We start from the raw sequence: 23,274 nt of genomic DNA, 5'->3' as shown, positions 1-23,274 counted from the left end.
CCCGAGTCAGTACATTTGTCTCAACTAGGAGTTCAAAGCTTTTTGGTGATTTGCAAGCACATCTTGTGCATGCTTTGTACCACCACTCTGGGCTGTGCATTGTCAGCCTCCTCTCAGAATTCTCCAGGCAGTCTTCTCCACCTCCGCATTTTTGAGTTTTGATCCACTGGCAGCAGCTGTATTTTCTTTAGTCACGCTCCCTGCCTATCTGCTCACTATTTTAGATTCTTTAGGGAAATGTAAACAATCTGTGGTTCCAGGTCTGCAATCAGAGCTGTGTGGGTGGCCCTCAGTGGACCCCTGTTGACCTAAGATCAAGTTGCAGGACTGGAGCTTTAGCTCAAACCTGGACATAAACAAGAACCAAGATGTATTTCATTATTCATTTATTTAGGCTGTTGGTTATCTATACTATTCATTATTCTCTGATGATAAATTTAAATACAAGAGATAGAAGTAATAAAAATTTGGGATAGAAATACGACATTACAATATATCATGCTAATGATTTTTTTAAAAAAGCCAAACAACTAAAACCAGACAGTCTTGAAAGGTGGAGATTGAAACCAGGAGAAGGATTATGCAGACAAGAGCTGATGAAGCACCTGGGTAGTCAGGCATTGAAAAAATGAAAAGCCAGCTCCATATGATTTATTTTGAAAGTAAGAAGAGAAGGCAACCATGATCAAGGGAAGTTAAATTCATGCTGAAATCACCCATGATGATACTTCTAACAGGATCGTGATTAATTTCATTATTGTTATTATTTAAAGCAGAAGGGACAATTCTAGGTCATAAAAAAAATTCCTGCCTTAAGCCCACAATGGCTGGTTGGGATAGGGCATTTTGAGAAGACTTATGGCAGAACACACCACTTGAGCCCACTTAATTGATCTTTTTCTCTCTCTTAAACAACAAGCTCTCTGTTTTCTTCTAACAACATACTTCAACACCCCAAGAATGAGAAGGGAAATAGGCATTTTTGACAATAAAACATACATGTCTGCTTTTTTCCTATAGCTTTGATGCAAACTCTGCTTGAAGATGTAGAGAGCCTTAAGTTTGAATGCAGAGAAATGTAACTTGCTGCTGTAAGTCCATCCATGATGGATTTCTACATTTTTCCAATGCATTTGTGTCTCACAAGAAATTAGAAGAACCCCTGACTTGGCTAAGTAAACGGCTCTGCAAAACATATCCCCTATCACTGTATAAAACCTGGGGAAGCCAGACTAAACTGATAATGTGGTTTAGAGAAACAGTGTTGTGTTTATTTTTAGGATCCATGGCTGCATATATGAGCGAGTTTTTAAACTTGGCACAGAGTGGGATGAAGTCCTGCTCCTCACACACATCAGAGCAACTGTTGGTGAAAAAAACAGGTGGAAGCTATTTGCAGAAAAAGAGCAACTTTGAGCCTGTCTTGCTCCTGGTGACAATGCCTCACTGCTATGGGAAGCTGTGGGGTGACAAGAAACTGTCTGCCTGCAACAACAGCAAGTCTATTCAGATTTTGCATCAAAAACAGTTTTCAGAATTATACACAGCCAAGGAAGAATCCAGTGACTTCAGGAGGCAATGATGCAAAGCTTACAATTTTAGATGATTGAATGCAGCATCTGAAGATAGGTCAGGGAGAGAGGAGTGCAAATACTGCTTCTCTTCTTTAAACTCCTTCACTAGCCGTGACATTTTGCACGCTAAGCCTGGCTGATGGTGTGCTCTGATCAAAGCACTGACAAGTCGGTGCTTTAATTATGTGAACCATCATTAGGCTACAGAACTTGTATGGAATTAATTCTAGTGACTTATGCCTCCCACAGCTTTTGTTCTGGATTGTTGGTTAATTGAGAAATGGCCAGGTTTGGTTTTGGTTAGTTGCAAGTTTTCTGCTCAATAGTTGTATGAATTAGAAAGATCTTTTCATACATGTGAAGCTTTTGAAGAAGATGTTGACAGGCCCTGTGAGCAAAACGTAAAAGCAAAAATAGCACCCGCCGAGAAAACTGGAACTCCTCCAATATTTTTAAAGGGAAGGAGGAAAATACACCCTTCCACTTGACTTCAGCAGAATGGATACAGCTGAATACTTTATGAATATATTAATTAGAAGTATATTCAAGTCTTTTCCTTCTTAATATGTGAATTTAAAACTGCTGCATAATTTTTTTCTCCTTTTTTTTGTTCCCCCCAAGGATCCAGCATTTCAAAGGATCACACCATGTGGCTTGCACTGCAGATACCATGGGTTGAGTGTGAGTTGTACTTTGGTTGTTCTCTACTTTGAACACTCACCCTAAGACCTAGGATATCCAGACATCCAATTGCCTAACACAAATACATGCAAAAATGATACTTAATCTCTGCCTGCCTTCATACCACTGACAACAGTATTTCACACACTCAGCACAGTTTTTCCCATATGACCTTCCCATTCCCGGTCAGAACGCCCATCCTACCTTTGGTAGTTTCGCTTTCCCGGATCAAGAAGGTACCTCTGGGGTTTCCAAACGACAGCAGCTGCCTCTCGGCATCCTTTCGGCCCAGCTTGCCAAAGTACCACCTTAGGGAAATACCAGAAATAGTAAGGCAAAATGTGATGTAGCAACACTAAATAGTGTCACAAAGCCCAGACACAGAGAGGATTTTGTGTGGAAACTGTGCTTACTCAGATACAGTTCATCATTTTTGTCACACTCTGTCTCTTTTGTCATGCTGGAAAGCCAATGTGACAAACCACACAGTAGTAGATGCTCCCTGTGCTGGGCAGCAGCTCTTTGCATTGAGCCTGTAATCAGCAGGTGCTGAGAATGTTTGGTGCCCTCCAACAAAGGCCAGACTTGGACAAAGAGAGGCCAAGATGTGGTGGGTGGAGGGTATACACAAGGAAAAGGGCAGAAAACTGTTGCTGCCAAAGAGTAGTATTTGTACAGATGTTGCTATAAATATTTTACTTGTATAGTGATTTACTAGTACTCAATATTTTTGTTGCAGCACAGCTATAAAATCTCAGTAGAAGGACGAGATTCAACCTTGATGAGATTCTATATGAGGCTTTCAAAGGCTTTTACAGCCTTTTTTCCTTCCTGCAGCAACGTTTTTGTGTTGTTTCCCAATCAACCAAGGACAACCTGGAGTACAGACTCCAGGAGTACCTGCTCAGCTCTATAAGCTCCTCCACTGTATCTTTTATACTGGAAATAATGTGAATACACACATCACTCCTTTTCATTGCATAGATGGGCTCTCATTAGAGCTTTGTGTATGCATTGTGGGCATCCTACCTATCCTAGGATTTGTATTTGTTGATACAATGTGTCCTCTTTAATGGACAGTTTGCACACTGACTCAAAATATTTTTACAAGTCGGTTCAGGAAAAGCAAGAACACCTTTTGGTTAAAGCTTGAAATTAGCTGACAGTTGAAAAAAGGAAGCAGACCTGTGTTCCTTTAGGTTTTCTTCCTTTGTTTTGACATTGAAAAAGCACTGAGCTCGTGCTTCTTTTGTTACTAATTACCTAATTATTTATCAGTGCAGTTAAGAAATGAAATAAATATAACATAAGTCATTTGAAAAATCGCTGCAATCAATTAAAACCAACTCCTCACACCTCCTTCTAACACTGCACTAATGGGTCTTTAGAACAGAAAAAGAAAACATACTCCTCTGCTTGGATGGAATCGACTGGAGCCACATAATTACTGGGAATGTAACCAGTTTCTCCTGTTGTCAAGGAACGGGCCTCCCACCAGTCTCCTTCCCTGTGGAAACAGAGGTGAGAGGAAAAGTGAGAGCAGAACACAGCTGTACAGACAATGATGTGGCTTTGTCTTCAGTTCTCGGTCTCAAGGTTGTTTATTGTATCTTATCTGTAAAATTCTTTCTCCTGCCCTGCCGAGGTCCATCCAGCAGGACAGTCCAGGCACTCTGCCTGCCTCCAGGCCTGTTATGTCTTTATACTAAAAATTACATATACAATGTTTACAATTACTTTCCAATACCTATCACCTATGTTAGACAGGGAGCTTCTACTCTAAACCAAGCCAAAAGTGCCAACATAACAGCAGAAGATGGTGACCAAGAAGAAGAAAGGCTGGACATGCCTAGATCCCTCCATCTTGCCCCCCTCAATCCCCATTCTAAAAACCCCAAAATCTACTTTTTCACCTTGTGATAAATTCCATATTATTCTACTTAATTTATTGTGGCTTGCAGATCTTCATATAAGGTTGGTAACTTGCTCTACGGGTCATAATCAAAATCACAGGTGTTTTGGGCTCTGTGCCAGGGTCTCTGAGCCCCCTGGCAGGGGTCTTGGCTGCTCAGGACAGCCAGAGGGATGTCCTGGGTCCTGCCAACTTTGCTAACAGCACCCAGAACTGCATGGCTGTAAGAAACCACAGCCACTCATCTCTTTGTCACCGGTGTGCTGCTGAGAGAGCTGTTTGCATCTAAACCCAAAAAAAAGTACATATTTCTTTACATCTGGAATTATTGCAGCAGTGATTAGCACTGTAGCCTTTCAGATGCAGCATAATAGCATGAAGAAGCAGAAGAGTCCAGTGTAATCAGGTTTGGTGAGGGCTGAATTTGGACTAGAATATTGAAAAGTGTATCCACAGCAATTATTCTAATACAGACCCTTGAAAAAGCTTACAGGAAAATTGCCAAATTGAATGCTGTGTTCTGCTTTTGGCTGGGAATGAGTTAATTTTCCTCAAAGTAGCTGCTGTGGGACTGTGTTTTGGATTTGTGCTGGACACAGCGCTGCTGGCTGATGACACAGGGATGTTTTCATTCCTGCTGAGCAGCATTCCCACAGTGTCAAGGCCTTTCCAGCCTCCCCCTGGAGCAGAGAGGGGCTGAGCAGGGGTCTGTGTGAGGGGACACAGCTGGGACAGCTGACTCCAGCTGACCACTAGGTATTCCATTACATATGGCAGCACGCTCAGCACGTAAAGCTGGGCAAGAAGAAGGACAAGGGGAGAATGTTTGGAGTGATGGCCTTTACCTTCCCAAGGCATGGTTGGGCATGATGGAAGCCTGCTTTGCTGGGGATGGCTGAACACCTGCCTGCCTATGGGAAGCCATGAATTAATTCCTTATTTTGCTTGGCTTCTGTGCATGACTTTTGCTTTACCTGTTAAACTGCCTTTATCTCAACCCATGAGTTTTCTCACTTTTCCCCTTCTGATTCTCTCCCTGATCCTACCACAGCAGAAGTGAAGCCCCCCATGGGGGCTGAGTTGTTCTCCGAGGTTAAACCACAACACAGTGTCACATTCACTGCTGATTTTAAACTTCTATGAGCACAATTATCTGAAACCCAAAGATATCAAAAAGCCATCTATCAATGTGGCATTTCAGATGGCCCTTAAGGATCACACTTCATTGTCTAGATTCCCTCTGCTGGCCACCTGGAGGAGGTAGCACAGGACTAGGCTGCATTTTCAAATATTTGCAAAAAGCTTCACATTTAAATGTGAAGAGGTTCATGCAGGACTATCTTAAGGCAGCATTCTGTAGGCTTAGCATGAATTTTTGTCTTACACTGGTGCAGACAGTGGGACATGCTACTACTGCCTTTCAGAAAATGCACATTGCTGCAGGCTGTGCAGCTTTAAGAGAAGTTTATTTCTCAGCTTTCTGCAGGATGCAGTGGCTTGGGATTTACCAATTTCTATTTCATTCTCAGCACCAGTGAGAATGAAATAGAAATTGGTGAATTCACCAGTGTTTAACTCCTACCACTACTACTAAGCATTCTCTTTTCTATTTCTGGACTGCTTAGAAACTCTTTCTCAGTTCCCCTCTCTGTAAAGCAGAGACTTGTTCACTAAATAAAACACTATTATCAAATGTGACTGGAGAATTCAGCCTCTTCTGGAAGCAAACAATTGCAGAAAACACACTGTCTAAGCTATTACTGGAAGGAAAGGTTGTGTCAAGGTGAATTCTTTAAATGTTCAACTTCACTTTATTTAACAGTTTAAAGGAGCACGAACTCTATGGAAAACAACTAGAAACCAGCTGTGATTAGTCAAAAAGGAGACTTTCCAATTTTACAGTTCAAGAAACATGAAGTGCAAATAGCTTTTGCAGAGGTTGACACTGTTTTAATACACCCTGTGTGCATTAGTATGTCAGGCAAATGGCCCTTTTTGTTTGTGTCTCTGGTGGTGCCAGTGAAGTGCTAACCCTTCCCCCAGATGCTGCTGTAGAATATTTCTGAGGCATTATGCCACACTGAGCTTGATAAATTGTACCATTCCATCTACAACTTACTGTGCAGAGAGTCCACTAGATGGAGGTATTTTGTCGTATCTAGGGAGGAAAAAACCACTCCTGTGGATGCTCCCAACGTCAGGAACAACCCCCTATGCTTTGACAGAGAAGCTTAAATCTCTCAAAGCACTGCCAGAGGAGGAGGAATGCAGGCTTTTTTCACAGCTCTTAATTTCAGACCTGCAGCTGAGGTAGGAGGCAGCTAGTCAATGGGGCCAGACAGGGAGTGGTGGTGGTGGGAATGCTGGGGATGCCCAGTGTTCCAAAGCCCCACATTCAGGCTCTGATATGAACCACTCTGCAGGTGCCTCTTTCACCCAGACTGCCTTTAGTAAAATTTCTGGGTTCAAATCACAGGGATACCCCCTGTATGTAATTTCAGGTGTTGTGCTGAATGTTTACTCCACAGCACAAATCAAATTTTGGTTTTTGAAAGCTAAAGCGAAATCCAAATCCAAACCTCTCCAAAAATTCCAGACCAACTACTTTTTTTGCACATATTGGCAAGCAGCATTGGCAGGCGCTCTTAAAAATGGGCTTATTTAACGTAATTCCTGATGCAAGTGAAGAGAGGAAGCATTCTTACAGAAAAGCAGCTTTCTGGAGATTCCCAGTCTGGCTGTCACTACTCCAGGGGTGTGGTTAGGGCCATGTTTATAAGCAAACAGACCTAACTACAATGGGAGCTGAGCTTCTATGATCCTACAGGAAAACAAATGAATGGTTGGTCTTTTTTCCTTACTTAGAAACCCTTCTTCCAGGCCATAATTACCTGCATCAAAATGCATATGCTGCAGCCACTGACATGAAGGGGAATCTCTCTGTCTCACCAGCTCCAAGGATGACAGCTCTGTAAGTCCTGGTGAGCACCACCAGATTCCACCAACTGGCATGGACAAGGTATTTATAATGTGTGGAACTTCTTGTTCCAGGTTATGGCATAGTTTGTGCAAGGTTAGGAAAGCACAAGGCAATGTGAACAAAAATGGATCATAGGTTTAAAAAGGGTTTGTTTCCAACCTCTAATTTAGAAGCAGAAAGGTTTTAAACTGCTGCTCCCTCTACAAATTGTAACTGAAGTTTCTGTGCTTTCATCTACATCAAAGCTCTTTGGCTTCATGAAATATTCCACAGAATTACCTGATTTTTAAAAGAACTTCAGTGCACATTGAGCCAATTCCAACCCTTCAGTGGCTATATTAAAATTAACAGGAGCTGCACCAGGGGTGAATTCACCTCATTGTCACAAATTATAAAAAAAAAAAGAGAGGACCAATATCACAAAGCCTTTAGAAAGTGACATATTTGGTTGTTAAGCCATTTTTACCTCTACATGATGGCAGTAGTGAACATAACACAGAGCCTGCCACTTTATGCTCTTAGCCAAGAATTACAAGATGTTCAGATATAGGTCAGTAGCACAGTGAGTTTTAGAAGTTATTTTTAAATCGCTAAGGGATTTTTTTTTCTATGGGCAGTTGATAAAATTAATTTTAAGTTGATGATTTCCAGGATGGAAATGTGGTTTTCATGTCAGATGCAGCAGAACCTAAGAAGTTCTGACTCCATCACCTATCTTTAAAAGGACAAAAATGCTTTTAAACTTGGAACATACATATTTTGTGAATCACCTTTTAGCTCATTTCTGTGTAGGGATACTTGCAGCAGATTGGAAAAAGCGTTAGTACATGCCTTGCAGAACCTCTGTAGCTACTGATAAAGTAGAAAGCTGGTAGTCTCAGTTCTGAATGTGGGGTTACTGTAAAAGGTAAGTAGTAAATCACACAATCTAACACTTTTTTTAAAGTAAAGCTGCATGTGGTTGAAGTGTTTTTTCCCCAACAATACAGCACTTTGCAAAAGTGCACTAAATGCAACGATGAGAAAGTAAGCATAGAGTAAATCCCCTCCATACTTGAATATCCAACATCAGATTTTACTAATAGCATTAGCAAATGTTATTGTAAACATTGTAAGTTTGAAACTATTAAAAAGTAGATTTCCAAGCCTATAACTTACGAGCTGTTAAGTATCTGGAATTTTTCTCCTTTGTGAAAACTCAAGTCATCTTCTGTTCTTGCTTCATAGTCATAAAGCGCCACAAAAAGAGTTACACCTAAAGAAAAAGATAAGTGGGTTATACTCCATCACAAAAGACAGGAGGGAAAGGAACCTCAAGAGATGTTGTGGATAAGCCACAGGTAAGGTGCTCCAGTTGCTGAGGAGCAAACCAAACTGAACCCTCCAACTTTTGAATGACTCTCATTTCTCTGGTCTTAGGCAGCCAGTGGGCACTCCACCTCCTTCACTCTGCACAGTCACAGCATCCCAGGCAGGCAAAGGGGGTTGAAGAGACAGTTTAGACATAGCCATGCCAAGTATTTAACTACTGGAGGTGGCTCAGCCCACACTTTACACTCCCTGGTAGAGGGATGAGGCAGTTAGCCAAATGTGGCATGTACACATAATTTCTCAGCCCCAAGTGAACCTGCAAATTAGCAAAGAACCCAGGTCGACCCTACTTCAACTCTTCACACTATTTAATGAAATAACTCTTCCTAAAAGCAACATGCTGAGACAGTCAGGCCTCTGCTGTAGACACATGACTAGGAGCACTAAAATAAGATGTTCAAGCTCACCTGTTCCTCCTCTTGTACGCAGCGTCCCTGTATGAGAGGAGGAGTTGACTCCACCAAACACAGTCAGTCCTTGGCCTCCTGTGGCATGGAAGTTGTTGTAGTTTGGGATTGAAGTCACACCAAAGCTGGGATAGTGCTGAGGAGTAGGATCTGTCCCATAGCGGTAGCCTGAGCTTTGAGTTAAACTGCCATCCCTCTCGTCAGTCAGTTTTGTTGCTTCTTTATCCTTACATTGCACACAGCCCATTATCTAAAATCCTACGACAGGAAAAAAAGGACAGGTGTTCATATGTTGATGCTCACCAGATGTCCTCCAAACACATATATGATGAGGCTCAAATTAAGTTCATCGCTCAAAAGTTAAGTACTTTGGAAAAAAGCCCTGCAGTGGTTTTAAGACAAACAGCAACATGTTGGGAAAAAGTTCACACAAAATCTTCCCCTCGGGAGTTTTCCATCAAGGCCTGGGGAAGGGGATCCTGCCTGCTCTTAGGGCAGTGGCAGATCTTTGTCCAGCCCTGACAGGCAACATTTTGCACAGAGGGACCAAGAGGATGAAACCCATCTTGCTCACCCTCTGCCAGGAGGCAGGCAAAGGAGACTCAGCCAAAAAAGTGCAGCTGGAGGTGTTCAAGACAGCCCTCAGAACACAGAATCAGGCACTTAGCTTGTGGCTCATATTTGACCTTGCCAACTACACAGGAGTGGACTTCACCTGAGGACAAAACCCTTCTTCCATTGCTGGAGCTCTGCATGGCAGGCAGAAAAAAAGCCACAGTGAGCCAAGAATTATTACTGCAGGAAAGTAGGAGGGAGATATCAGAGGGCACAGCTGACAAAAAAAAAAAAAAAAAAGGAAGTTCCTTTTCAAGCAATACCAAATTGAAGGCTAAAACCACTGGTAGCAGAAGGTGGGGCTGGCAAAGGCACATGTTAAGAAACCAGAGAAAGTCCCAGAAGAATTAACACATCAAATGCAAAGCAACTCCAAGTACAGATTCTGCACAGGATGAAACTGAGAGGGTTTCAAAAATTACAGCTTCAAAAAGGTTGCTCCAAGTTTTTTAATTCTTGTAACCTCTTGCTCAGCACCCTCATGGGGTTAAACTCTTTTTATTTTAGAGAGTTTATTTTAGCCTCTCTCTGCATGGAGAGAAACAGAGGGTGATTCACCACAGCTCAGAAGCAGTCCTGCAAGGTTAGTCCTGTAACCTGGTGTTGCCTTTCATCTGTAGCTCTAACTTTCTCTAATCCATGTGGTGCTGTGACTGAACTCTTTCCTATTGCCCAAGTTGAACCTGGACACAAAACCTGAGTTTCTGGAGTTGGGTGGGATGAACCTGGGCAATCAGATACTTGTCTGGATGCCTCCTTGATCTGAACCAGTACAGTGACTCTTAGATGCAACCTGGCACACAAACAACATACTCTGAACAGTGGGGTTGGAAGAGAAACGGCAGAAAAAACCCTAAAAAAATTGCTTAATAGACATACTTTTTTTCAGAATATATAAATTGACAGGGAGAAAATGCAGAGAACAAAAACAAAAAAAAATAGTGAAGTACTATTTTTTTTTTGCCCCACATTTCTTTTCACATTTCAGACCAATATCTGTCACTTTGGGTAAATAAAAAGACTATGCTTTTTAAATTTTTGTAATTTTTCTGTAGCTGCCAGGCTGGCTATTTTCTATACCTTACCCCAACATCAACACAGGAAATTGGTTTTGACAAACTCATGGGATTTAGAAAAAGAATGTTTCACCAGTGCTAATGCTTGAAAAATTATGCAGCAGCTCCCTGTTTTTCTGTGACAGTGCACAGTCTGGATACCTGCTTCCCACATCTCACCTGCCTAATTAAAAAGAAAAACACTTCTGCTGAACGGTATTTTCTACAGTTTGCAGATACTTCCAGTTATTCTACAAGTCAGTTCAGAAAAACAAGCATCATTTTGCTTGCCCAATGTGACACCCATCCACAAGAAGGACCAGAAGGAGGATCTGGGAAAATACAGGCCTGTCAGTCTGCCCTTGGTGCCCAGGAAGGTTATGGAAAGCTCACTGTGAGTGCAATCACAAGGCACACACAGGATCAGACCCAGCCAGACTGGGTCTAGGACAGGACACAGCCCTCAGTGCCATGGCCTAGTTAACAAGGTAGTGATCAGTCAAAGGCTGGATGCTATGATCTCAGAGGTCTTTTTAACCTAAATGATTCTGTTTTGCTGTAATTTTATCTTTATTTATTTCCTGGAGTTGTATTGCCTGCAGTTAGCATGGGTCTACGCTCTCTTGCTCTTAGCCTGACTTAAAACTGCCCTTTTTGCATTTCTTCATTTCCTTCAAGACACCACATCCACTCAGCAGGGCTCCCTCACCCAAATGTTTAAGTCTTTCGGGGAGAACAGAAAAATGGACTCCTGACTCTTCACTTGCTGCATGGGTGGCATGAGCTGGGATCCCCCAAGAAACTAAAGCAACAACTGGTTGAGGGAAAGGGGTTTGCAGCCTGGTGGCTGCAAAACACACTGCTGCTGTTACTGCTGCAGCAGCCATGCTGACCTCCCTCCTCTGCTCGCCCTGGAAGCTGGGCTGGAGCTGGAGGTGCAGAGTGTTGTGCATCCCCAGGACCAGCAGTGGCACCAGGTGAGCCACAGGGACCACGAGAGGTGCAGAGGCGTCCTGGCCAGCTTCGTATCAGCTGAGAAAAACTGCATGTGGAACCGGGACTACTGCTTTTACCATTTCAACAGCAGGACAGTCTGGCTCTGGAGAGCCTTTGTCTGGAGATGTCACTCAGAACTGAGGTTTTCCTGGCTCCTCTCAGAGCCTCTGTGAGCACTGCCAGGGAGTGAAGCAGGACCACACGGAAGGCAAGAGCCCTGTGGAGGGATGGCTCATCTCCCTGCAGAGCCCAGAAGGCTTTGGGCAGGAGGGATGAGTCTGGGATTCACTGCTGGGACCCTGCTACACCTCTGTGAAAGCGTGGCTGTGATGTGCAGAGAGCAAAACATGGGCAGGAGCAAACACTGTGTGGGAGACACCCCCAGAGAAGGTGGAGGAGAGGTGTGCTGACCACCTGGGCAGGGAAGGGTAAGCCATTAAATCAGCCTGCCTAAAAGCTGCCACATGGGCTTATTCACCTCAAAGCAACTAAGTGATAATCAGGGTTTGCTGTTTCAAGAAGAATTTCACAGCCTTTTTGTTGGCTTGCAGACTTACATCCCTGTGAAACTCTATCACCTCCTCCCTTTCCCCTCCCAGCTCTGTTTTTTTCTCCTCTTATTTTTTCCCATGTGCTTTCATGAAGAAAGTAGAGAAAAAAAATTAAAGAAAAAAGAGATAGGAAACATGAAATCTGTGAGACCAGTGGGAGGGAAAGTGGTTTTCTTGTTGCTCATTCACAAACGTTCAGCTGAGCAGGGAAAAAAAATCCCCACTGAAATCTGGGAATATTTCATGTATATATTTACAACTGCTGACAAGACAATCCTACATATTTCATTTACACACTGATAAGGAAAAAGCTGAAATGATAAATTAACTGCAAAAAGAAAAATTGCTACAAGTATTTATCCTGGAAAAAGTGAATAAACAAGGGGATGGTATACATATGTACTGGTAGTTTAAAAAAATGGTTTAGGTTTATATTACTAGGAGTTATGTACAGAGAACCAGTGAATTATGAATGTCTTGGTTTTTGCTTGCTTTATCTTTTCACTGGCAACAGCAGCACACAGGGAAGGAGAATTTGATGCAAAGTGAACGACTGACAAAATGGGCTTTTTCTTTCTCTTGTCCCCTCCCACTGTCACAGTGTCTAGACAATCCAAGTATAAAAACTGCTTGATTTCAGCCTCTTGTAAAATGTGACAGAGGGTGTTACATGCACACATCTTTTCAAGCCAAGTCCCTGAAAGTTGTCTGTTCTTGGCTCAAAGAAACAGCATTGTGGGGAGTTGGCTAAATGTGAGAGAATACATGTATGAGTGTACATGCCTAAAGTGATTTCAGCTTGCTCAGGGGTTTCATAGACAATAAATATCACCTCCATTCAGCACTGGCCTTTGTGTCAATGAATGGAATCCAAAAACTAATCTCCTTCAGTATCACAGAGCAGGATTTTAATATCCAAAAGCTTCATCTCCCTGCATGTCAGCATTTGGAGCTGTGGAAGGCTGGAATTTATTCAGCCAGCTCTGAGATCACCAAACAAAATCTGGAGCTGTTTTACACTAAACTCTCTAGAGATGAGCACACAATGTTGCTCATCCAACATGCTGTGCATCTTAGAGTAAGGGAACAAGTTTTTATTCCATTTCCACTAGGAAAGGCAGAATTTCTCAGATGTGTGACCTACGGGTTGCACAGCATTATCACAGTCTGACACTAGTAATGTTAAAAGGTATGTAACTGGCCTAATTAAAATGAACTTTTCTAATGCAAGTAAATTGAATTTGGTTATTTTGAAGTTGTGTTTTTGTGGGCCATGTAAAACGTGTTTTTATGAAAACATAAACCCCCCTATTTTAATGGGTTTTGAGACTTCCTTAGAGACAAATGAAAATAAACATTATATTATTTGTTTCCTTTCTTGCCCTTATTACATTTCTTGGACTTCAGCATTAACATTGCAAGCAATCCAACCTGTGTCTAACCAGAAGAGTAGTTTCCACCCACATTGTGGAAACATTTGTTGACAAGGATATACAATTCATTATATCACTATTAATCATTTATATAGTCAGAGCACCCTAATCACTTTTAGGTAGGATACAGATGAAGGCTAAGGAGACGTATTAACATTATTATTATTACTATTACTGTAAATCAGCCTCCTTTGGTTTTTCTTTTTGTTCTTGATACAAAATGGAAGCCAAAACTGAAACACCCAACAAAGCTAGACACCATCCACACCATTAACAAAAACAAAAGCCATCCTCTGCTAGCTAATCAAAACCTAGGAAAAGTCCAAGAGCAGGAGGAAAATTCCTTTTTTTATACTTCTATTTTAAAAGTAAAAGCTCCACCATGTGATATATGAAAAGCCAAAAGTACTGATTAACCTTTGCTTCTGCAGTAGTAAGCATATGGATGGGGGGAAGAGTGGTGTAAATTCACTCCTTCCGAGCATGAAAAGTTTTCTCATAAGCTTTTGCAACTCACAGCTGAAAGTCCGAATTATGGTACATCTTCAGAACCTTCTTTTTTTGGAGTTGTAAGAGAAAATATGTCCTAAGAGTGTTTGAGAGAGAAGTACAGAGAGATGCAGGGAAAAGCCTGTCTACCCTGCACCCTTCGATCCATGCTGGGGCCCCTCTCCTCCAACCCCTTGCACACGAAAGGGAACTGGCACAGGAGAGGGCTCCAGCCTGCTGAAGAGATGGAGAGCAGGTTCAGACCCTGCAGGGTGCATTCTCTTCCCTCCTGGACTTCCCTGGAATGAAATCTGATGGCATATTTTTAAGATAACTTCTCTCGGTAAAAAACATGAAAGGGAGAGGCTGGATGACTGGTAACTGGCAACTGCCTTCTTCTGACCAAGTTTTACAAATCTCGTCTGGAAAGCATCAGCAGGGAAGCTGAGTTAAGAAATAGTTATGTTAAAAGGAAATCAGAAGCACAGAATCCTTGGCTTTTATTCAGTCTCTGTGGTGAACAGGCATGAATCAAACTAAGGGTTGCATCCATCATGGCTGTGAAAAATGAAATCTCTAAGGGCCATCTTCTTGGTGCTTTATGTTTTGCTGAAAGCACCACAGAACTATCAGTCTGTGACATCAAATAACCCAAATTTTATGAGCTACTGTAGGATTTAATATTCAAAATGCCACACTCTGAGTTACCGTGAAGGTTCAAGGAGGACAGAAAAGGCTTTCCAAGAATAAGAACTCCAAGAATTTTTAAAAGAGACTTTAAAAATGACTGTGGAATGCCTCCTGCAGGCTGTATATGGGAATAATCAACACAGAAATTTACCCTGAAGTTGAAATGTCTTACTTTCCATGCCCTATTAGCGGCTCCTAGAGAGAAACTGATGGATTGGGTATTTTTAAACACAACTCTGAGACACATTAAACCCCCAATTTTCAGAAAAGTTTCACTCACCCACTCTGACCATTACAAGTCACTAGGAAGGCATTCCAAGTTGGGCAACAAATAGGCACCTTAAACCAGTCTTATGTAGGTCAGTAATTCTCATGCTGTCTGCTTGCTGACCTCTCTTTGACTCATATCTATGCTGATGGGAGCATTTTGGATTTCCAGAATTAATACTGTGTCAGTTTCAAGCCAACTCAAATGAAACAGATGGAATAAAACAGCAGCACTTATTGCATCATTTTTTTGTTTTTTCTAGTAACTCTGGGACATTTTAGAGGACTGCCTACATTCCAGCTTTGCCAGGGATTCCCCAATTTTAAGGTCAGAGAGATACAAAATTTAAAATTAAAACTCCTGGGTGTTATTCATTATTCCCCGGGCTTGTGGGCTGCAGGTTACTATATATACATATAATTTTTACACTAAGGTCTGATCCAGAAAGAATATATTTTTACTTCATCGTGATAGATTCAGTTCAGCTTTGAATAAAGCTGGAGATTTGTGTAGAATTCTTGCAAATCTACATGTGCACCACACTTGTCATGATGCATTAAAAAAATGTAAATCAGAGAAGACACAGTACTACCACTGGATATCCTCTGACTGTTAAAGACATGCAGAAAATCTCACATACACAAAGTCATGTTCCTGAACAAAAAGCCAGAAACACCAGGGCAAAACTTCAAGTATGTTTCAAAACAGCACTCAAAAATTCCTGGGCTGCATAATTTGATTTTTAAGGAAGACCTTTAATGCTTCACTCCTAGATCCTGCTTTAGTGGTCTGAGCAGAAAAAAACTCAGCAGTTCAATTGTTTATGTGCAGCAGTCAAAAGTCAGGCTGCTGCCCAGTGTCCACGGCCATCCATGGCTGGAAGAGCAGGAAGAGCAGTCCCAGCTGAGCTCCAGCTGCCATACTGCCCTGGTTCAAAGCAAATGCCTGTTACAGTGCTGGAGTGCTCTCACTATTGTTTCTTGTCAGCTCGCAGTTGCTTTGGAAGCCCTCTACAATGGTGGCAGAAGGGGTTCAGGAAAGGGAGCAGCTCCAGCTCCAGCTGCTGTGGAAGAGCAGACCCTGGGAGGGGCTTTGAGGTGCCACATTCTGCCCTGCTGTTCCTCCCCATGACTGGGGACACAGCCCTGGAAACAACAGCTTCCTGACACCACAGACATGGTTTAAGTTGTAACACATGCCTGCAAAGCCTGGCCCTGTGCTTGCCTTCCCTCTTTTCCCCTTTGGGACAGGAACTGAAATACAGTTATGAAAAATGCAGGTCAGGGCTTCACCTTGCCCGTTTAATTCCATCCAGCCGTGGGGGTCAGCACCAGGGAAGAGGAGGTGCATGTGGAAGGGCTTCACTGAGCTACACCCAGAGCCTTGGCCTCTGCCAGAGGCTGCGAGCACAGCTGTCCATGGGACAGGGCGAGTGGCTACCCAGGGCCAGGAAGGAAGAGCAATGAATGTCTTGGTCCCCCTCTGGCAAGAGATTTACTACAACCCAGACAATCTGTTTATTATCCATCTAGCTATATGATCTATTTATTACAAGTTAGAGAGGAAAAAGGAAGTCAGTGTTCCAGCTGGGCAGGAGGAGCAATAACCACATCCATGTGTTCTTTGAGGGTCAGTGGTGGTGGTGGGGCTGGCTGGCAGCTGTCTGGTGGGGACGTCACCTGGCAAGGCCACAGGAAGCTGCATTACCACAGTGCTGTTTGAGCAGCCCTAATCAAAAGCTCCCCAGTGCAAGAAGAGAAGGTAAACCCTCCAAGCTGCCCATGAAAGGACAAGTCTCCACCCTTTTGGTTTTGTTCAGCTTCTTTGCCAGCCAAGTCTGTGAATGTCAGGGCCTCATATTTTTCAAAAACTAGTGAATTCTCTTCCACTCCCTGTGATACATGCCTTTCAGCAAAACCAGAACAAAACACAAGAAGCAATTAAAGGCTCATGCTGGAATCTCTTAAAGTTACAGTAACTGAGTTATGCCTTGTACTGTCTCAGGGCTTTTATTATTTTGAAAAAAAGATGCCTTAGAAAAATGCAGTAGTTCTGAGGAAGGGTTCTTCTGTGGTTTTGCTTTTTTTTTCTTTTCCCACTAGCCTCCAAATTTCACCTGTAATATGAAAGAAAAAGTCTTATGTATAACTAACTTCAGAGGGAAGGCCTGCAGGTTTTACTCTCATGAACTGAACAGCAAGTCAGACTCAAAACTGCACATACGATTTTTTTAATGCTTAAAATGTGTTAAAAGAATCTTTGAAATTAAGAAGTAATGGCAGCAGCTACATACAGTAAACACACTGCTTACTTTAGAGTTAACCCCCACAAAGGACAGATCTATCCCTGGTTCTGAGAGAACACCATGTAAATTCAATGGTGTGATTTCAAGCTCCATTCCTCCTTCATCAGGCTGCTTGTGGCAGCTCTATTCATGAGCAGAGAGAAGTGGGGGTGGATGGTCTGCATAAGCATTTGGAGCTAATGCACCTAAATTTTGAAGTGCCTTTTAAGTGTGTAAATTAGAAAACCTATAGCAAGAGAACAACTGCTGCAAATGCCAGAATAATTTTGTCTTGGAAAGGGAAAAAATAAAACAGTGTCTCCACTGATTTTCTCTTTCTTTTTTCCCATTAGGAGAACAGAAAAATGATTGCAGGTTGATGCACACTGTTCTGATTTTCTTCTCTCAATTCTTATTTTTAGATTCTACCCAGGATTAATGGGTGTTCATCAGACCCACAGGATGGGAGCAGTGCAGAGCAGAGTGCCAAATGTGAATCAGGATGGGCAGGGAAGGAAGGGGAGAAAGGGGAAGGACACAGTAAAGAAGTTCTGCCTGTTTGCCACTGTGGACTATGAAAGAGAGGACTATAAAAAAAGATTTTTCTCTCAAAAAACCCCCTCACTGCTCCTCCCCATCCCCCTTCCCTCATGCAGGAATGAAATTAATCCCTTCTCTGCCTTGTCTGATTTCTGTGTTGTGATTGGAGAACTTGGAGGATGTGACAGCAAGAAAAGGGGAGCAAGCTGAGTCTCAAATCAGGAGACTTTGAAACCCTTGCAGACACCATTCCCTCCTAAAGGGGCTCTCATTTCTTCTAGGTTGCTACTGCTAACATTTTAATAGAGTTATTTTTTAAATCCCTTATTTTTCCAGTTACACTGGGGGAACAACACATGAGCAAACGTTTGCCAGCCCACAGGAAACCCCCAGCTTTCTCACCATCACTGTAGCTGGCTTCATCTACAGCATCAAAGATGCTGACAGGCGGGGTCCCCAGATTGGGTGGCAACCACACTGTGATAAAGGCAGTGAGTGCTGAAAGTACTGAGTAATGGGGACACACAGAAACCCTGCCTGTGCTCACACCCCCACAGAAAAGTTCTCTAGTGAGACCTGTTCTCTCAAACCCAGCTGTTGCCACCGTGGTTTCAGTGTCTAACAGCAGCTGACTGCTAGATGACATCTTAGGTAAGTTTACTGTGTCTGGATGGGGTTCAGTTTCTCCACAGCATCCCAAACCCTGCTGTGTGTGCTTCAGCCTTGTGAGCAGAACAATGTTGATAACTCAGCCATGTTTGCTGAGCACTGCTCACAAAGCATCAAGACCTTCTTTGTTTCTCACTCTGCCACTGCAGCAAGTAGGCAGGGGGAGGTTTGGGAAGGGACAGAGCTAGGAAAGCTGAACCCAACTGACCAAAGGTGTATTCTACACCCTCAGTGTGTCTGGAAGAGTCCACAGAGGTTTCTCTATTTGTATGTATTTAAAACAAAAAGGCAAAACTGGGTGGTAATCTGGAGCAGACAGGGAGAGTTTCACTGAAAATGACTGCTCTGTGATACACCTTGCGAAATACACAACTCCTGACAATTCAGGAGATCTGGAGATCTTGTCTGGAGTTCTTCCCTGTTTCTTATCACAAAGAGACAAAAAGCTGAAGGCCACTGAAATTAACAAGTGTGCTGTCCCCACAGCATAGGGGACACATGTCAGATTTGTGGATTGTGTTGAAAAGGGAAAAGGACCTCTTGATAGGGAACAAATTGACACTCTAAGCCAGGCTGGGAGGGTCAGGTCAAATAAGCAACCACAAGCACATTGAGCACAAACCGGATATCGAGGAGAACATCAACCAAAGCAAAGGCTGTGAGAAGCTGACCCTTTCCAGTTGCTTATATGCTAATTAGAGGATTCTGAAAAAAAATGGATAAACCCTCAGCCTATGCAAAATAGTACTCTTGAAAAATAATAGCTATATTTAGACTATTATATTATTAACAGAAACAGCTGTAGCCAATTTAAAAAATCCAAATGGAAGAGGGTGGTGCCAGGCCATATGTGTCACAAATGACATCTGAGTGACTGACAACTAGGAAATAAATAATCTTGGAGAGTTACAGGGATGATGAGCTTCTTCAACACTGACATACAAGAAGTACAGAATCCTTTCTTGAGTTACTCTGGAGACCTTATGTCACTAGCACTAACACAGGCTTGTCCTTTCCAAAGGGCTACAAATGACAAGTTACTAACCCCTAAATTCAAAAAAGGACTGGCCTTCCTAACCTTGTGAAATTAAGCTCTTGCCAATGAGTCATCTGCAACACTGGCCTCACAGCACCAAAGGGACAGGAGCAGCTCACAGCACCATCACCACAAGGTGGAGAGCTGAGCTCCACCACACACGAGCTCAACCCCACGGTGGTCACAGCTGAACTGCCTGTGAGTCACACGCGGGTTAGCACGGGAGCCAGAGCATCCCTGCTCTGACTTTTTCAGTAGAGAGGAAATGGTCACAAACCAGAAGTCACTGCTTGTTTAGACTGAAAAAGACCAACACTTCCTGTGCAAATAGTTAACATTGTCTGCAATCAAATCCAGACCAGAGTTTTATGCAATATGTGACTGTATGCTCTTTATAGATACATAAATGAAAATCTAGTGGTATGCTTTCTGAGAAGCAATTTCACAAAACTAGAGCAAATGGGAGTCAAATCAGGCTGAAGGCAGAACATACAGAAAGTTGCTGACATCTGCAAGCAGTTTAAGACATTTCCTAAATGCCTACACTGTTACAACCATGGAAATGGGCTAGATAAAAATAACACACAACGAGAAAAACCCAACAGCTGGGTTTATCAGGGAAGTGAAAAAACATATAAAATGTTATATAGAAAACTAGAACATGAAAGGGGAAAGAGGAAGAGATAATAAGTAGCAAAAAAAGCTAAAATAAAGATTATATACAGGAATCAAGAAGATACTAGAAAAAAAAGGCAGCACATAAAATCAGAAATACATTTTAAATTTTTTAAAGCAGATTATGAAAGTTGAATCTCGAACAATAAAAAATGTACAAACGTTCATTACAATGTGACAGCAGCAGAAGTTATTCAGTAAATGTTTTCGATTAGCACACAGGTAAAAGGCTGGATGATCTGTTTATGATGATGATAATGAAATAGCTTCCCACCACAGCAGCCCCTGGAGAGGGGATGTTAAGCAGTAGATAAACGATTCTGGGTGATTCAGATTAGTTGCTAGAAATAAACTTGTCTCAGAAGGTTTACAGAGGCAGCCTTGGAGCTGCTACTGCATCTAAAGCAGTTCTTGGCCTTTGGGGAAGGACCAAGGACAGGCAGAAGGCTCATACTGGGCTACTATTTGAGAAGGGTAGAAAGTAATTACAGGCCACTTGGATGAGTCTCCAGTATTTTGCAGAGCATAGAACAACCAGCATTGGTCTCAATTAATAACTTTTTTCAAAGCTCTGTAATTAAAGTCAATTAACTTGGCTTTAAGGAAAATAGATCCTGTCAAACTAATTTGATGCAATTTCTTGCAAAAATTACAAGTACACCTATAAAGGCAGCATCATTAACAGTATTGCAAACCTAAGTCATTTGACTAGTTCTGTAGAATATCTTTATGAATGCTTTGAAGCCTACATGGAATGTCTCCATCTGTACAGGGAGAACAGGACTCCATTGGTGGAGAGCACCGTATAAGATCAGGCTAAAACCTTGAACCTATTTTATACTGAAGTCACTTTTGAGTCCACAGTCATATCAGAAGCATTAAAAAGCTGCTAAATTAAGGAAACCAAAGTGGAACTGTAAATTGGAAACTATTTATTAGCAAACAAATGGGTTCCTGTTGGATTCCACAGGCATTGGTGATCATCCCTTTACTATTTAATAGCCTTACCAGTGACCCGGATTAAAGTTAAGTCATTGTGGTTAGTCATGAGACTAGGAATGTTAGAAAACAAACCACAAAAGAACAAGCCTGACAGAGAGCAACTGGGGTCTGTAGAAAAATGGCAGAAACCAGTTTAGGTGTTAATATGGCCAAGTACAAAATCCCCTTATGAGAATGAAGAATCCAGGCCATACTTACAGGATGAGAGGGAGAGAGAGGACTCTATCCTCCGAAGCACAGACTGAATGTGAGACCAGGGGTCCTGGGAAGCAATCAGCTCGACATGAATTCCCCTCGCAAGGCTGTGGCCAAAAGGGCTAATGCGAGCCTCAGCTGTACAAACAAATGAAAATCAAAAGATGAGTAGGTAGGTTACGGTGACGCTGTGTTTGGTTCTTGTTCCTCTGCTCCGTGAATAACGTATCAGGTTCTGCCGCTCCATTTTACTGTTGGAAAAACTGGCAGAGTGTTCAGGGAGGAGAAATTAAATAACTGGAAACACTGGGCTACAGAAGGCTTCGCTATAAACAAAAATCTTAGAGGGAATTTTGTTGTTTTGTTCATGGTATAGCAGTATTCTTACACTGAATAAATTTGATAACAGCAGGCTCTGATCTAGCAAAGGTAGAAATTACATCAGGACTGGAAATTATTCCAATCCAGGCTGTGAACAGGCAAGTTTGTTCTGCTTGTTCAGCAATGGTGTGTTATAGCAAATTAACCAGTAATTAACCCTTTGCACCACAGGTTATGAGGTACTGCCCACTTCTGCAAAGTTGAGAAAGCAACCGCGCTTGATTCAAGAAGGACGTGTGCCCACACGGCTTGGGTTAATTGCTACAAAGCAGGAGCTCCTGCACGTGAGCTGAGTGGCCACTGCACCACACTGTGCTCTGTGCTGCCACCAAGAAACATTCCTTCTCCTCTCAGGGTATTAATCCTGGCAGCCTTCCTGCTCACAGCTTACAAAACACCTCTGGAGAAACCCCAGGCTTTGGGGGATGAGGTGCCACTTAAGTACGGATGATGCCCAACCATTCACCTTCTGCAGGAAGCCTCAATTCCCAGGACCTGGCTGTGTACAAAACCTCACTGTACAAAGCTCCTCACACTGAGATGCCAAGGAAACCACTTTTAGGAAACAGATAGGTGTTGTTACGACTCTGCCACTGAGAAAGCACTGGTGACTCCTTGTTTCAGCAATTCACTTCATCTGCTGCGTGCCACTGGGACCTTGTCCCGGGGATCTGGCTGGGATCTCATCCCAGCAGCACCCGGTCACAGAAGGTGACCTCAGAGAATCATGCTGTGGAAAAGAGTCCTCCATCCCTCACTGGTATTTCCTCTCCCAAATTCACCCTTTTAGCATGAACTAGGGGACTAGCTACCTTCTTCATGGAAATCCTTTATGCAGAATGAATGGATATGAACACTACTCCTGCAGGAACCTCCCAGGTCACTCAGAGCATCTACCTGTCTCCTCCTTCCCTTTCTGCATGCTGAGGGAACTGGGTGCTGCCAAGAAAGCTTTTAGCTATCTGTCCCAAGGCTGGGGTTGGGCATTTGGGTTCCTGAGGACCATGTGTTCAGCTGTGGGGCCCTGGTGACTGAATTTGCTTCATCTCACAGCCTGCCAATATTTAAATTTGGTGTTTTTTAAGGAGGCAGCACAAGCTTTTGTGCATGCTGTCTGTCTTAACCTGGGCCTTTGGCCAGAAAGTATTAATCCTATCAATGTGCAGGAGTGGGAAGGCTGGAAGTGTTTGATTTGTGCCAGTTGCTGGCATCATCTCATTTTAAGCTTCTGGAATGAACTCATTTATGACTGAATGCTGCAGTGTAAATTCTGCAAATAAAACAGATAAAATAATCTCAATTACTTGAACTTGGGACTAGTTCACATATGCCACTCCAGAGATTTAGAAGGCGTTATTTCATACAAACATCTAATTAAATTTAATTGCGGTTCTACAGTTATTTTTATGTTAAACAGGTGGAAAAAATGTGTTTTTCAAACTTTTGGTTATGCTCAGTAAGTGATGCCTG

General features: G+C 42.6%; 1 protein-coding gene across 2 annotated transcripts in view; it reads right to left on the bottom strand.

The window, feature by feature from the left end:
• FYN (FYN proto-oncogene, Src family tyrosine kinase) overlaps window positions 1-23,274 on the bottom strand; it is a 137,863-nt gene that overhangs the window by 32,721 nt on the left and 81,868 nt on the right. For both annotated transcript variants that reach the window (XM_058802855.1, XM_058802856.1), the window contains exons 3-7: window positions 21,427-21,561; window positions 8,926-9,183; window positions 8,306-8,402; window positions 3,664-3,762; window positions 2,460-2,563 (exon numbers count right to left, since the gene is read on the bottom strand). In XM_058802855.1, the coding sequence (XP_058658838.1) occupies window positions 2,460-2,563; window positions 3,664-3,762; window positions 8,306-8,402; window positions 8,926-9,172 (547 nt within the window). In that variant the 5' untranslated portion in view covers window positions 9,173-9,183; window positions 21,427-21,561. The remainder of the gene's footprint in view (window positions 1-2,459; window positions 2,564-3,663; window positions 3,763-8,305; window positions 8,403-8,925; window positions 9,184-21,426; window positions 21,562-23,274) is intronic.

This window comes from Ammospiza caudacuta, chromosome 3 (assembly GCF_027887145.1).
Source record: "Ammospiza caudacuta isolate bAmmCau1 chromosome 3, bAmmCau1.pri, whole genome shotgun sequence".
NCBI lineage: Eukaryota > Metazoa > Chordata > Aves > Passeriformes > Passerellidae > Ammospiza > Ammospiza caudacuta.
This window is presented reverse-complemented; position numbering and strand designations above follow the sequence as displayed.